Here is a 17150-nt window from a genome sequence, read left to right on the forward strand (position 1 = left end):
GTAAAAAAGAGACTGGGTTAAAAGACTTTTTCTATGCTTTTAAAAATCCCACAGAGGAGAAATAAATGGCAAGTCCACAGTTGACTAGACATGTATAGTGCAGGATTTGCTTGTAATGGCAGCTTGAGCTTATTGACAGTCCCAGCCAAAACATGTCAAAGGTTAAGAGATCTTGCCAATTGCAAGTGGGAAGCCAAAAGTGCCTTTTTCATGAGCTCAATGGGACCATCAGTTGATACTTGCTCAGCAGGACGAGGCAAAGAAGTGACCTTCAGTTTCAAGTGTGACCTCAGTGACAAAGAGTTAATTTGTCCTCATTGTTTCCGTCTGTTCTTTCAAACTGTGATATTGTTTGAAATGTCTAAATCATTTCGTGAATAAATATTACACACCATTTTAAAAGAATTAGCTCGAACAAAGCAAACTATTACTTAAGAATGAGGATGATTTAATTAGACCATATGCTATAGAACAGCTTATTCAAGGCAGGTTAAATGATATGCTGCGTTCAAAATGTTGCATATAGTCAGAAACAGGTCATTTTTCTCACCTAAATTTAAGCAACTGTACTAACTATCCAGTTTTAATGATTTAAATTGTTTCAGAATTGTCACACTGCCATGTAAATCAGCCTAAATGTTGTAACAGCATTAGTGGGAACTGCGTACTGCTCTGTAAAACTATATCGACATTACAAGTCCCTTTCTGTGTGCCTACAGCCCTCCAGTAAAGTGACCTTTGGATTTCAACAGTTAGAAAAACCCTCTAATAGCTTGAAATACCTCACTCTGATTTCTCAGGCTTTGAACACAATGGAGTGACTTTTCAAAGGGAGAGACTGCGAGTTATATGGATCTAACTGGTCTTTATAGATGTGTGGTCAAGCATCCAGAGCCCAAGTGATTCCTCGAGACAATGTGAAATCCCCATTTTCATGTCCTCAGATCTTTTGTGTCTGCTGGCCGTTACAACAACAGGTATGAATAAAATGTATTTTATGAGATCAGGAGTAGAAAAACAGCAATATTTAATGCGCATGTAAGTGCTTCATAAAATAAAATTTGAAAGCCCTTTGCAAAAAACAGTGATTTAAAAATGAATGCCTGGCTATATCAACCTTTTTTTTAAAAAAAAATATGGGCACGTTCGAGTTTAAAAGTTTTCAGTTTGGGCTTTTCCTGAAACATTAAAATAAAGCGAATGTGACATTTCGCACCGTGGATCATTGCAGCGCCTCAGATGTGACAAACATGCTTCCATCACACCTACTGCGCCTGGAACTCGAACCAACAAATAATGGCAATTGCTGCTGGCACCACTTTCAGGCACCAGCGGCTTTCATTGGCCTGGACTAATCCCCCATAAACCCTTGCAGCGCCCCAATCACCAGCCGAGCCTCGGCTAATTGCTTATGAGTCCCTTGCACGCTCCAGGTGCCACCATAGCACACCCGGTGTTTGTAAACACAGCTCGTAAAGAAAGAGGAGGCTGCCATCTAAGTGTTAATGTTTCCTCGGAGGATCAGAGGGGAACGCAGGAATGATGGGGGCGCAGCTGGGCCGATACCTGGATAGGCTCGGCCGAGGCATTCCCCTCCTTCCCTGCAGCTGTGTGCGAGCCAAGAGAGGACTTCATTTACACGTTCCTGCCAGAGAAGAAAGACACTCAACAGGAGTTTGTGTTTGTTTACCTTACCCGTCTTTTCTTCCTTCCCCCTTTTTACGCTTTGTACTTCTTTGTGTCGCTCGCCTAAAGTAGATGACCTCACTGGGTAAGCACGACTAGTGATGTTCGGGGCCGAAGAAAAACAGTTTGAGATAGCTGTGTGTTTAAAGTGATGGGAGCACCAGATGTGTGCTTTTTTTTCCAAGTTCTGAAGTCTTTCAGATGTTCTCTTTGAAACCAACAGTAGTCTGATGGTATTAGTAGTCATCCCTTCAGAAAAGAGCAGTGAGTAGCATTGTGTATGAAATTATGGATTACATTGCTGCAGATGAAGGGTTAAAATTTAAAAGTTTTTCTTGCATATATTTAAATTCAAGTATGCAGCTGTGTTCATACTACAACAGACTTGTTTTGCTTTTCCAGTCATATCAAACACAGGAAAGCACACAGGGAAAGATCAGCTGGTTACAGATTACTGATGTACCGCCGTGTTCATGCGATTTTTCCTGTAGTGAGCCGAGCACAGTGTGAGAATATAGCACAGGACTTCTGGAGAAATTAGGTAGGTAAATACTTCACTGATCCCGAGGGAAATTCAAGGACTTCCTATAGGAATTGGTCCCCATTGAGGGAAAGCCTGTACAAATCAAACCTCTTCCAAAATCCGGCAGCAACTAACTTCAATTACAACCCTTTAAATGATAAATTATAAAGGTGCGAATGACGGAGAATCACTTTGCGGGGTCTCTCCTCATACCAAACATTTGTTTCAAGCACCACTTGTTTTCCTGGCACATGTGCAGTCGGCATGGCCATAAATTTTGCACGGACGGTCGGCTTGGAAGCATGAATTAGCCTTACTTCTGTTTCAGATTGACTATAAAGAGATCCTTTCTTAACGACCCCCTCCAGTGAAAAACAAGTTACCATGAAAGACACTACATGAGCTAAAGACGCTGCAGTGTGACTCAGCGTCTCAAAAAAAAAAAAATACACATTCAGACTTCTGGGATTTTAAGCATATAAAAGCAATCCTGTCAGCTTATGGGATGAGGCTTTCTGTGTCATTCTTCTACAACAGTTTCTGGATCAAACATATGGATGAACACTCCAATGTTACAACTTGTGAAGCATAGAGTAGTTTAACAGTATTTGTACAGAGCTGTAGGTGAGCCAGTGTGCTCAAGCTTCAGAAATTGGGGAGGGATGTGTGAAGAGAGATGGATATGAATATATCTTGTTGCTACACAGATACGAGTAGTAAAGGTTAACCCAACGGCTTTATAGTGATTTACAATGTGAATGATGGGAATCCTGATGGAATCCTTGTTCAAAATTTAATTGCATTCAAAAGTTTACCAACAACTAATAAGACGCTTTAGCAATCACCTTGTTTATCTATGCAATTTAGCCTTCTTTGTTCAAAATTCCATCTTTCTTCTGCAGTACCTCCACTGCAGCTCAACAAGCAAACACTGTACCCTGTCTGAGAATTACATTAGAACAAGAAGTATCAATTTCCAGTTTGTACAAGAAGAATTACAGCAAACCAAAAATGTTTCAATTAATATATGGACACCTGAGCCTTGTATTTGAGGCCGTCCTCCCTAGAGGAAGAATAGCTGCAACAGTGGTTTCGGCATGGACCACAAAACAGCAGGAAGAAGTAAATTGACGGTATTATAGAGCCACAAAGTAAAGATATGGGGGAAGTTCAGGAGGATGGATGGGTGAACAAAATAACCCACAAGGAACACCGCTGTTCAATTTCTCATTGCAAATCGACAGTCAGCGTTGTGACCACTGCTGCTTTCGAAGGAAGTTTTTATTATTGTAGCCATGATGATGACCTTTGGCTCACCATTTTACCCACATCAAGATGTTTTTATGCCTAAACATTAACCACAGAGTTTGCAATAGATTTGAAAGGAATCCTGCCAAAAGGGGCATCAAAAGAGGAGATGTGTATGTATTGTTCTACATACATGAAATGAACACATTTTGTCCATTAACTACAGGGGTTCTTCTGCATTAAGATGTTAAAAAGTGAACCCATCTTTTAAATCCTGCTCTAAAACAATAATATGACTATTTATTTAATTTAAAAACATAAAAAAAACACAGGATTTGCCCCAAGTTCCACCTTACTGGTCTCTCCAAACAAAATTTGAACTTGCACAAATAAACAGCCATTAAAAACATACTACGGGGCAAAGGGGGGTAAGCACCTGCAAAATCCCTGGTGTGAGCATTTATTTTTCATTGCTGGATGGGTTTAACCAGCGAGACTGTTCAGGAATTCAGTTCAGTCGCTGCCCCATACAAGAGTTGTGGTTGTACCAAAGCAGCTGGGGGTTGGTCAGTCGGGCGGCCAGTGGCCCACTGCTGCTTTTATGACTCATCGTCATCACTCATTTCCTACCAGCTTTGGGTCACCCTGTCCTTCAGCACCTTGATCTGGTGGTGTGTTTACAGCATCCGTCCAAAGCCAACAACCCCTTTTTCACAAAGATCCAGCAGCGCTTGGCTTTCGAGCAACAAGATGGCATATTTTCTCTGTGCAGGCCTGATTTTCAGGGTGGAGAAAAAGGTTTCGTACTCTGATCAGATAGACGACCACATCAAGGTGCTTTTGAAGGTGTAAGTGAGCAAAGGAGGCCAGAAAAATGTTATGTAAAAGAAAGCTTCATGTTTAGCAATTAGCTCCTATTCAGAACTCTGCGGTAAGCCATCAGGTCATCTCCAAAACATCTCTGTGTCGTAGCCACGGCAATGGGTGTGTGCCTTTATTTTTGTTTGCAGACAAAAAACAGATCAAGCGAGGGCCACATGGGACTTGTTTGCAATCAGTGCCCAGAGCAAACAATTATCTGACAAGCTTGCCAGCTTTTTCATGGGGTGAAGTGAGTTGGAGAGGCTGCTTAAGTGGCCCGCAGACACGGGTTTTGTGTCCCTCAGTAAACAACACTGGGTATCATCAGGATGGAGTGTCACATCTGGAGTCAGGAGGCTTTTATGGATGCAGACTGACACTGTGCAGACACCATGTATGTCTGCTACACGAGTGTCTGTTTCAGAATTTATAGAGTCAGGAACACTGGGGTGCATTTGTAAAGTTGCTCTATTTAAGCTTGTATGATAAAATAATCCTCATTTCTTTTAATATAATCACACTTTTACCTGTTGGCTGAAATGCTCTCGTCACGACGGATTTTTTTCTTGGGTTTTTGCACGTCTTCTTCATATGTGATGTTTTCCTCTTGTCTCAGACTCCCTCTCCTCAGTGCACAGGCCTGTCTGGTAGTCTAATCACTAATGATAGAGTGGCTTTTGATGGGGGAAACTCCCAAAGCTTGATGTTTCTAACCCAGACTCTTGTTCCCTCTTTTATTTTCCAGGTCTGATGGAAATCCGATCTGTCAGTGTGGGAGTTGTTGCCATCAAATCTGTCAGCACCGGGCTGTACTTAGCCATGTCCAAGAAAGGCACGCTCTTTGGATCGGTGCGTATACAACCTGGCAACATTGTTTCTGGAGGTCAAGACTCCAGGAGCTTGGATAGGGGAAGGGGAACTGGTGAGGGGTGGGGGGAGGTACATACGTATAGGAGTTCCAAATGAATGCGTATCCAAACATGTTTGATATTGCTGAAGTGACGGGAAATCTTAGGAATCTTCTGCTGGAAAAGTCCAGAGAGAGGTCAGAGAGCCACTATCAATCACGGCTGTACACCTGGGCCACGATACCTGCAGCTTGAGCCGTCTTGTTACACTGTCAAAATAGATAGCAGGCAAAAGAAACCCAACCAGCAATGACAAAGAGCCAGCTGGGCTCATTTAAGTCTTTGCGTGCCATCTGCCAATTGTTGTTTCGCACAGCAAGCTTTCAAAAGTAATCACCTCTCTTTGTTGAGATCAGACATACATCAGACCTGAGGTGTGTGGTGTCTAGCTCGTGTGCTCACATCTCGGACAAAGAGAAGTCAGGGACAAGCAATCAGTCAACAAGCAGCGATAAGACAAGTGCCTCCGACAAGCTAACGCAGAAAAAGAGGACACAAATAGACGTGAAGATCCAGGATTTCTACCTAACCCTGAAAGCTTCCACAATAACAAAAAGGCAGGTGAATCGCAGCAGACTCATACTATCCTGATGGTATCACAGAGAGGCCTCGTTATGGCAGCATGATAATGATCTGGGAAAGGGAATGCAGCACAACCTCTTGTCACTACGATATCTTTCAAGACTCTGAGTAACTGATAAGAAGCGGTAACCACCCATGGAAAAGAGACTTTGCTGACCGCTGAATGTCGAAAGAAAAAGTGACATTTTTATGTCATACACTGTAAAAAAATAACGAATTGGCTCAACAACAAAAAATTAACAGAGCAGTTCACTCTTTTTGAAGTTTGACAACTTCTAATGACAATATGTTCAATGAACAAACTACACTGAGTTACAGGGATTAGCTTTTCCTCTATAATTAAAGGTATTTTTATTACAATGCACTTGATGATTAGTAGCATAAACACAAGCTTTTAAGTTAATTACTCATAAAAAAATAAGTTATGTGATTTAAGAGGATTTTTTAAGCTTTATGTACTTAATTACAATAATTAAGAACACATGGCAATTTTTTTTTTTAAAGTTACTCTAGTGTTTATTAGGTAGGGGAAGGGACTTGAAATCCTGACCTTAAGGTAAAACAACAACAACAACATAAAATGTTACCATGCCAATTTCATCAAAACACCTCGACTTGAATTAAATTAACTAGTGCACACATTTGAGTTTAAATTACACTCAATATTATTGGTATGTCAACCACACTCATCAAAAAATACATGTTTTTTTTAACTTAAAAGACTTACTTAAATCAGTAAATTGATAATTTCTCTCTTTAAGTGGTGGGAATGGGTCCTTTTAAATACTTTTAAGAGTTTACTTCAGTTCATTTTAAAACATTATAGGGTCACTTTACCCAAATCACAAACACTATTTCACTTTAATTGTCGAGATTTTAGTGGACCAGCTCTAAGATTTATGCTGCCAACTCAAAACGATGTCGGTAAATAGAATTAAAATGTCAATCCAATAACAACATCTCAGGTACTTGGGATATTTCACAGACCTCATTGTCATCTGTTTCAGTCAGAAATCTCTCCCAATGAAAACTCAACTGTCAGGTCGATGTCAAATAACCAGAACATTGTTTCTGGAAAGGACCAGCTGTTGCTGTCCACTGACATAAACTGTTCTGAGTTGATGGAAAATAAGTTTCAGAAGCGAATATCTCCCCAAAACTTTTTGCTTGGCTAGACACCACCAATGGTGAGGGACATGTGTTTTTTGTGATTTTGGATTATTAAACCCTTTAATTCCCACTTGCAGGACTTTAGAAAGACAAACCAGCTTAATTCTGTGTAATGGAAAAACTCTATGAACTGCAAACACCTGGGAAATCTTTAAGTGCAACAACACGAGCATTAACTTTTGTGCACTTCTTGGAAATTGGCCTAGTACAGCACAGCAGGAATAGCAGTCAGCCGTTAACTGCAGACTCATCTGTTCTAACCTCCCTAACATCTCTCCTTAACACTACAGGTGAAGTACAACCCGAGCTGCAAGTTTAAAGAGCGCATCGAGGAAAACGGCTACAACACGTACGCGTCACTCCGCTGGAAGCATGGCGGCAGGCAGATGTTTGTTTCCCTGAATGGGCGGGGGAAACCACGGCGAGGCCACAAGGCTCGACGAAGACACCCGTCTACTCACTTCCTGCCCATGCTCCCCTCCTAGCTGCCTGAGTCTGAACTCTGACAACTGGCATCTGGCAACTGGACGGCTCACCTGCCTCCTCACACTAGTGTCGATCTAGCTGTGATCATTATTTTTTATTATTCCATCCTCCTGTCACATAAAATGTACATTTGCTGAGGTCTGTAACATTTGTAGAGTTAGTGTAATATCTACTTTTAAGTTATTTTCTGCATTTTCTAATGACGTTCAGTAATACAGTCCAGTCAAGTAGAACTATACTATCTTCTGGCATCTGTCTGGTTTACAGTATCCACCTGTGTGTGTGAACTCCATTTGGGTGACAGACCAGGACAGAAAAGGGAAAGAGAGGCTTGGAAACACTTAAATGTGGTTTGTGCTGAAATGCATTGTATTAAAACATTTAAACAAAAAAAAAAAATAGCTGTAAATCAGAGGTAAAGCAAACTTTGTGGACACTGAGGTCATGATCTCAGTATGTTAGGGGAGATTTGGGGTACAGGGTCATACTATACAATTAAAAAATACAAATAATTGGCACTTCATTGGCCGATTCAAGTATTTTTTAGACCTAATATTGTATATTTAGCCTTACAAAAAACAAACGTGAATTCATCTTTCACATTTTCATAATGGAGCATCATTTCATATCTGAAAACCATTTTTTTTAGGTACATCATGTGAGAAATTAAGAAATATTACATGTAAAAGTGTGTAACAGTGTTTCATAGATAGTAAACTAACATAACAACACATCATTTACCATGTAAAATATCTTTTCATTAGGTTCACACAAAGGCTAGTGTAGTTTTTGGATATTTTAAAAAGTAATGTGAGGCTTAAATCTCACATTTTCTTCTTTTGTAAGGCTAAACTGTACTACTGAAGGTGAACAAAAATTTAATTTTCTCAATCAGATTTTCTTGCTATGGACAAAGAAAACTTAATACATTTAAGTGGCTAACAGACTAAACAAAAATGAGGAATTTAAATAATTGATTGTCATTAAAGGGAATTTGAACTCGTGACCTCAGACCCGAGCTAAGGCCTTGCTACAAATTTTAAATCCTCACCATCGCTTGGGATAAACTGACACCACTGGATAAGAGATACTGAACTGCACCTGAACTGTACAGAAGAGATAAAAAAAAGCTCTACTGACTTAAACACAGTGATAAATGTACTGTTCTCTCTGTATATGTCTATGTATGACAAGAATGCAACAGAAACTAAGCTAACTACTGGGATAACATGCTAGATTTCATGCGAGGACCTTTGTAAGTTTGTGCATGCTTCTATCAGTCTGCTTCTCCCATCCAATAACCCACAGCTAAATAGAATAGAAATCAGTACCAGAAAACATGCAGTGTGTCTCATTTAGTCTCGGATTCTTGGTCTTTAGTTCAGTCGTGAAATAACTGACATCTATTATATCCATTATCGCAGCAGTAGGCACCACCAGATGCCATGTAGCAGCAGCTTCATAATTTTGTACACAGTAGTGAATGGCATTACATACTGCCTCTCTGTCAAGTCTTGCTAACATTTCTCTTACCAACAAGGCTGTTGCTAATAGAACATTTAATATATTTAAAACATTTTGTACTCTTTAACTGTTTGGAGTTGATGTTTATTGTTATTGTTGACTTTTTTCTGTTGGCTTGTAGTCCTACTGTTAAAAAAAAAAAAAGAAGGGAAAAAATTATCGTATTCGAGTCCATATTCAGCTCAATTTGTATGGTATTACTACTGGATATTGGTACATTGGTGATCCACGTATCATAAACAGTCTTCAGCTATAGGCCAGAAATAGCAGGTTGTATATAAAGTCTCAGAACAAACAGTCCTTAGATCCATTGCAGCAAAGTAAAGTCATTTGAGTGCCTTGGCCCATGCTGAGTTTGGTAAACTTCAATAAAAAATGTGGATAACTCATGAGTCATGGCTCGCTTGCTTACAAGCCCTGATTAAATATTTTTCTGAAGTGCAACAATGGCATTTTAATCTGATCTTGTGCATGGCACTGATTGTTAAGTGTTGGTAACATCTCCATCAGAGTCCCCCCCCCCCGATCATAATCATGACAAAACTCACAGCTGGAGAGGCGTTGATGTGGAGGACCTCCCCATGCCCGATGAAAGGTCCACGGTTATGAACTATGCGACCGAGCATCAAGATCATTTACACACAGACGAACCCTCCAGTGGCACAGGAGGCCACTCAGTCTTTTCAGTGAACAGAAAGGAGAGTCGGGGATGAATAGTGGCTGTTTGGGGTGAATAAAAGCCAACCTTTCAGCCTGTCATAATGTGAGATTACTGTGACGGGGTACATGTCTGGTCAGAGTGGCGTGAAGTCACACTGTAGTTCAGCTCCAAAGGTCTGGGTGCACCAGACAAATATCAGTATGGGGGGTCTGGCTGTACTGTTGCCATGCAAATGTCTTTGTCCTCAGCTGTGCACCCTCGTGATGCTGGCAGAATTTTGAAAAAAATAAATTTACTTGTATTTGTTTTCTTTTTACTTGTAAACACAGTCATCATTTAGCATTGTAAACTTAAACCAGTGGAGTCCGATCATATTTTACCAACTGTGGGCAGATTTTTCTAAATAGTTAAAAGTTAATCTGTGCAGCATAATGAAGTTAGCATGCCATGAATCAAAAAGGGCTTCATTTCTTCAAATATTTAATATATCAAAAAATGTCAATACCTGGAATCAACATGTACAATTTTTCTTCAAAGTTGTTAACAACACTGAAAAAAACTTAGACTCGCATACAATAAATATTTTACCATTTACATTTTTACAACTTCTAAAAACTAGGCATTTTTCGCACCACTTTTCAAAGATATTTCACCATGCTGAATGTATCTTCTAACAACTTGCTGATATTTTTTGAGCCTTGCTGCATTTTCTTTATTGATCAATTATGTTTTATTTCCTCTCAGTCTCTCCTTGTTGTTGTCTTTCAGCTCTGTGTAAACACAGCCTGCAGTTCACCTGAAAGCTCTTGTCATGTGACCATTGGTCACACTTTAGACAGTTGAGATTCATTTTGGAGCTATTATTGCGTGAAACATGTAAAATAAGGTAAATGTGATAAAATAGCACAAACTGAAGCTTAGATTTGGTTCATTTTCCTTATGCGATATGATTATTTCAAGGACCATCTGAAAGTTAATGATCCAACAATACTGTCCATTTCTGGTCTGATAAATGTCCTTTTTGTGATTTTCTTGAAAGATATCATGTCTTTCAGTCCTATTTGTAGGTTTTGGGTTCAGAGGGTTAAAAGAAAATGGAGATGCAATTTCTTGCAATCTGGTAGATGAGAAGATCAACACCATGTCCACAACCAGCTAATGTAGCTTAGCACGGTTACTGGAAATAGGGAAAATTGCAGGACTGTTCCCAATATATGTGACAAATCCACAAAAAACAGCACTTCAAAAGCTCATTAATTAACATACAATTTGTTTGTCTGACATATGCATTTGCTAAAACATATATAAATGGAGGATATCAGGTACCATAAGTTACTGTTCGCAAACAAGAACAAAGGTTAGCACATAACCCTTTGTAAAATAACAAACTGAAATTTTGACAATTGGCAAATGAGATATGGTAATTAATGAGTTTTAGAGGTGCTGGTGAGGCAGATGTTTTTTCATCTTTAGACGAGGACAAACTAGCTTTTTCTTTTATTTGCAATCTTTATGCTAAGCTAACTGACTGCTGGCTGTTCATTTACTGCATAAATGAGTCGGTGAGAAAGCATATTTCCCAAAATGTTTAACTTTTCCTGCGTATTTTAAGACAGGAAATAATGTATTTTGTGTGACATATTGATTTTGCATGTTTAATATGTTTTCTGCTTTCCTGTTCCAGTCCATTTCAGCTTTCCAGGTGTTTCTGAACATATGATGTCCGTCTGACTCTCCAGCTGGCGCAGACACACTAAAACATGCACGCCACAAAGTAATCCCATTTTCTGCCTGTTCTCTCGATTGACTCGCCTCTTTGTCAGTGTCCTCCATCTCCTGTCCTCTACCTCTCCTCTCTCTCTCTCCTCTTTTAACCATCCAAGAATCTCCCCTTTCTCCTTGGCCTGAGGGTGCGACTGGCTGTTGGTGCCAGTTCCACGGACAGCAAATGGGAGCTGTAATTATCATTGCTCCACCACTGTCCTGTCAGTGCGCTCGCCAGCAAAACAAGAGGGATCCTTTGGAAGTCCTGATCAAAAGCTCTGGCCTTTGATCATGAGGCAGAAAGGAAAAACCTAAACACTGTGCAAAATCAACAAGGAATGTCCCAAAAAGAGAGAAAGAGCTCGGGAGAATGCAAATGACAGCCATCCAGAAGACATTCTCAGCTCCTCCTCTGCCATGATGTCACCAGCACAGGTGTTTGGGTTTGATGTGATCAGTGGAAGCAAAGGACTGAAGGAGTGAGTCATGTTGTTGCTAAAGTGTCCGTAAGATAGCACCTGGCAAGCTGCACAGCAGCTCACTCAGCCTTCATCTTTCCGCCTCTCGTTAACAGATCTGCGATTTCGTTGGAAACGTCCTCATTCAAGTCGGTAAAAAACATTACATGCATGATTTTGCATGAACCAATAAAAACAGTGTTAATAGAGAAGGTTACTTTGAATGCTTTTAAAATTAATTTGCAGCTGAGTGACAGAAAAAAGTAATAATAGAAGCCCATTTTGAGGGCCTCAGCCAAAATCTACAGGGGCACAAGTCATGCTGCTTCAGCGACAACAAACCACAGCCTCTGGAACCTTTGAAACCCTGTGTGGTCATTTTCTCTCACAGTGACTGAAAAGAACTGTGGTGGGTGGGAAAGAAAAAAAAAAGAGCCCCTCGCCACTCATAATACCAATCTTATGTATGTAGACGAAAATGGGAGGGATGGGAGGGGTTGGGGGGTGGCAGACGGACTAAGGCACAATTTTAAAGCGCTTATTGAATTGCCATTACAGCTCCTGAGACTAATTGTGGCTGTTGTGTGTCTCTCGGTGGCCTAGGGGGCTCTGGAGTGGCCCTGTATGCTCTTACTCAGTGGGGTTTTCAAACCGAGTGGCCCTGAAAGAGAACAGGACCACCGTAGATCAATGGCAAACCTTTCACTCTTTCACAGGCCCTCGCTAATCCTTCTCATTTGTCTGCCATTTGTTGAGGCACATTCACAGCTCCCTGAATTTAGGATTAGGGCTTGTTTTGTTACAAAAACAGCCCAAGTTATAATGCTGAATAGGTGGACTGAAGGGTGGACGACGGATGAGTGTGGATGTGAGTTTTTGAGCATGTTTGTGTGGTTATTAAGCATACACTATGTTTATGACCAAACTCATGAGAATACAGAACCTATTCAGAGTCATAGTGTGTCTTCCTTTGCAGATGATTTCTGGTAGCAGCAGAGATATAACATTTTCTTTATTAAGTGATGTGTTTATTGCCGTTTTTCTTGAAATGTTAAATAGAGCTATTGTATGACAATGTTGTCTTTATGTGATTAGAGGAGACAGATTGTACATTTCAAGCCTTTTGCATACAGCTGAATTTTAGAGGTGGCACAATTGCACAAAAGTCAATAAAAAAGACAGAAAGAATAGATCAATTAAAGACAGATTAAATTTGGATTATCATTTATGACTGATTCATAAATGTATACAGACAGGGAAATAAATGAGAAAACAGGAGCTTCTAATGAGCTCTGAGCTCAGTCAGTGGCTGAGTTTGACATAAACTTACACAAGTAGACTCCTATATATGCGGCTGGTTGGTCCGTTTCTAACTAGCTGACATGTGGACAGTTGGACTGCATTGGCTGTCTGAGGTGAATGAACATCTGGCAAAATTTTGGTTCGCTTGTTGCTAAAAAGCTTGAAACTTAAGCTACTTGAGATACCAAATATATCATGCTGTTGAAGAAAATGTGTATGCAGTTATGGACAAAATATTTAAATTTCTACATGGTCTAACAGCTCAATCAGGCTTTGAGCGTAACTTTTTTTATGACTCTGGATCTACTCAGCCGAATCTCAGAATTAAGGAAACTAAAAGTTGGATTTCTCAGTGAGAAAATCATCAATACAGGGGCACTGTGCTGCCAAACATGAAAATCGTCTTTTAACACGTCTTCTAGTTCATGAACATTCACACAAGAGAGAGAGCAAAGACAGAGTTCACTGTCCTGAGTTGCCTTTTGAAAGCAAACATTTCATAAGAGAGAGGAAGAACATGAACAAATTGATTCATCACACACAAATACCTGCAAAGGAAATGCAGTTTCATTAAAGCCACAACAATTCTCTTTGAAGCTTCAAGTTTTCTCCCCATTGTGCTCTGTCTGGACCTGACAGTGTGCCTGGACAGTCTTGGCAGTCTGCTGCACGGCTATCAGACTGAGGTCATCTCATCACTGAGTGGATTAGTGTTCATGTCTGAAGCCACTTAGTGGACTTTAGACAGGGCTGCTGAGTGGCACCTGCGCCACATTTCCCCTTAAGCCCTGCCATACCACGCCGCAGGTATGTGGTGCCGACTGGACGAACCCCATGTCAGGAATTCTCCAGATGCCTTCAGCAGTGCCAGACACTGGGGGACGAGGTGAAGAGACGGGTGGAAACATGATTGTATGAGAGGAAAGCTGATCCGCAAAAAAAAGAAAGGATGCATTAAAGAGCAGAAATCCGATTATTTGCTTTTTGCTTCGAGTTGTATGACAAGATTGATACCTGGCTTTTGTCTGGAGGGTAAATAGGATGCTACAGCCAACAGATGGATCAGTTAGCTTAGCATAAAACATGGAAATATGGGCAAATAGCTAGCAAAAAAAAAAAAAAAAAAAAAAATCCATCTCCAAGCAACTAGTTAACATGCATAGCATGAATCATATGACAAAAACACAGCAACTTATGGTTTAATGCACCGTTACGTGCCAATACTGTTTCTTGGCCTGGTGCAGACTTTCTTAATTGTCATAATTGCATGCTTGCCAGTGGATACTAATTTAACAAATACGATGTTAATTTGTGATGTTTAAAGACGCAAATAAACAGTTTTTTAACTTTGGAGGGACTGATATTAGCTGTTTTCCCCTACATTCAGTTGTGACGCTAATGTAAGCTAATTAGTTGCAGCTTCATAGTGTATATACAGCATATAAGAGGGGAATCTTCTCATCTCAGTTTTGATTTTATTAGTTTAACCCGAAAGTCTAATGCAGTTCAAAACAGACACTGTACAAAGGGCTGTAGTACAAAGCAAGTTTGACATAGCCAGGATTAAATGTGTTAGATGGCTTGGCAAAACCTAAAACCTCAATGAGAGATGATGGGTTTACCAACAGTGGTTACTGACTTTCATAGTTAACCAGATTTCTTCATGAGGCTCTGAGAACGCTCTTTTCAAAAGGGGAATGTGATGTGTAATGTGAATCGAATTCTGCACCAGGTAGAAATCTGTTAATCATCAAAGGCAATATATTTATTTTAGTTCTCTGCGTACTCTCAATGGAGCTGCTCATCTCTAACGTCACAGCTGCACATAAGAGCTGCTAAACTTTAAACATGATACTCAAGACCTGCATTTAGGTCGTATAATGATACATATGTGGAGAATACTTCTGCTTTTGACCAAATCAAGGTGAAATAATGTTACTGATTGAATATTCTCTGTCATAATTTAGCTACAGTACCAGCAGTGTGAAACAGATTAGGCCGCAAATCAGAATCAAACATAACATTTATGCATTTTCTGGTTTACCAGCTTACCAGCATGTGAGTTTCCAGAGCAAGGCAGCACAAACATTTCATACTACTGTGGCTGCCTTGTTCAGCAGTATTAGCAAAGTACAGCCAAACTGTTTTTTAGATATAGCATATTCTCTAAGCAGGGAATCTATACCGCTCACAGAGAAAATGGTCAGGAAAAGTACTGGTGACAGGGTGACGCTTCTTATAGCTGATTTAAATGCAAAATTCTAAACCGAACTTCTTCCAGCTCAAGTTACCAGAGGGATCTAGGCAGGTTTCAATCAGACTCTCTTTGGTTTAGATCTACCCAGGTTAAAAGACAATCACCTTTGTGACATCCAAACTCTGGATTCAGGCTCAACATATCTTGCTATCCCAATGATCTTGTTTACCTCCCCATGGAATGCATTATACTGAGGGGTCTTTCGAACGTCTTCACCACTTACAAATATGAGGTTGGAGGAATACCAGAAATGCATTTCAACATAGTCCAGTCCAGTACAATACCACCACTAACTACAGTCCCAATAATAAAAAGCTGAATTAACAGCAGCTTGGAAATAAAAACCAGCCAAGAAGAATATGTCGAGAGCCATCTGTTTACTTCCATTTTACTCTGGATGTAGCGTTACCAAAGCCTTGGGTGGGCACCACCAGCCTGACGTCACTACATCCCTTCAGGTATGTACAGCTACTCTATGAGCCAGCAATTTTTCACTGATAAAATTGCTCCTGTGCACCTCCAAGACAGGATAGAAAGTGGATTTGCGCATGTCCTGCAGAGATATACATCAAATACTGATCAGGCTAGCTGGGCAAAATCCTGTGACCACTGTTTAGTAGTGCTGGATTAGAAAGTGCAAAGGTTGTGCTACTCCTGTGAAGGTAAACTGTCAAAACATAGGAGTGTGTGTAACATATAGAATGGTGATGAGATTATATGAAGAGGATTGCTTAAAAGGTGTCAGCAGTCTTAAGTTGCTCCTTCTATATACTTTGGTCAGCTGAGGCGGGCCAGCTACATGTTGGCCAACGTCCCAGTCAACATCATGAGGTTGTCTTTGGCTGTTAGTGACTGGAAAAGACTAAAGTCGGTGCCGCTTCATGCAAAGTTTGAGCCGTGCCAAAGCCTATCCACCCTGCCCCTCAACCCCGCTGTGTGAAGTAATTCTTCATGCCAGTGAAACCAGACAGACTCTGTGTTTTGTCACTGCATGCATACCGATATTTCTTCAACACTGCAGTCTTTTCACTTCAAAGATTAACAGGTGCATGTTCTTCCTGAACATTCATGCACTATGTCAAAATCTGCTTGCTTTTTGCCGTGAGTTAGTTTGAAAGAAACCAGTTGAGAAGGTTTATATTGGATTAAAACCCGCAGGTTGTAACAGACAATAGGCATGATGTGTTAGTGTCACTTTCAACTCTCGAGGTCCGTCATCATGTTGTAGGAGGGAGAACTTAACACTGACTGGAAAACTTAAGGATGCTACATACAACTCAGTCTGCAAGTTCTGACCGTAACTATATCCACAGTTACTAAAAGTAAACAGAATTTACTTTTAGTAACGCATTATATGACGCTCATCCATGCATCACAACACAACAATATCAGACTTTTTTTTTTTATTTCCAAGACATATTATGGTGGTACAAAACATTTTTCATATGTAATAACTCTATATTTCCCTTTCTACAGTGTCGTGACTCATCATTTCATAATTCCAGCTATAGTAACAACTTTAAATACAACATGCAGCTTCTCTCGAGCAATCTTTAAAGACTTTCAAGGCGTGAATTATTATAGGATGGCTGTACGAAACCATAAAGTCAGAATAAAACAGGCAAAACAAGGAGAACACCGAAATATGAACCTCAACTCCACTGATAATTATAAATGAAATTCTTTCATCTCAGCCAGCGTTTTCTCAGCCTCAGACCAA

The 17150-nt window shown here is 40.2% G+C and overlaps 1 protein-coding gene across 1 annotated transcript in view; it reads left to right on the forward strand.

The window, feature by feature from the left end:
• Window positions 1–9380, forward strand: part of fgf22 (fibroblast growth factor 22) — a 30227-nt gene extending 20847 nt beyond the window's left edge. The window contains exons 2-3 of the mRNA XM_023285382.3: window positions 5064–5167; window positions 7269–9380. Of these exons, the coding sequence (XP_023141150.1) occupies window positions 5064–5167; window positions 7269–7463 (299 nt within the window). The 3' untranslated portion in view covers window positions 7464–9380. The remainder of the gene's footprint in view (window positions 1–5063; window positions 5168–7268) is intronic.
• The last annotated feature ends 7770 nt before the right edge of the window (window positions 9381–17150 follow it).

This window comes from Amphiprion ocellaris, chromosome 2, assembly GCF_022539595.1.
Source record: "Amphiprion ocellaris isolate individual 3 ecotype Okinawa chromosome 2, ASM2253959v1, whole genome shotgun sequence".
NCBI classification, from domain to species: domain Eukaryota; kingdom Metazoa; phylum Chordata; class Actinopteri; family Pomacentridae; genus Amphiprion; species Amphiprion ocellaris.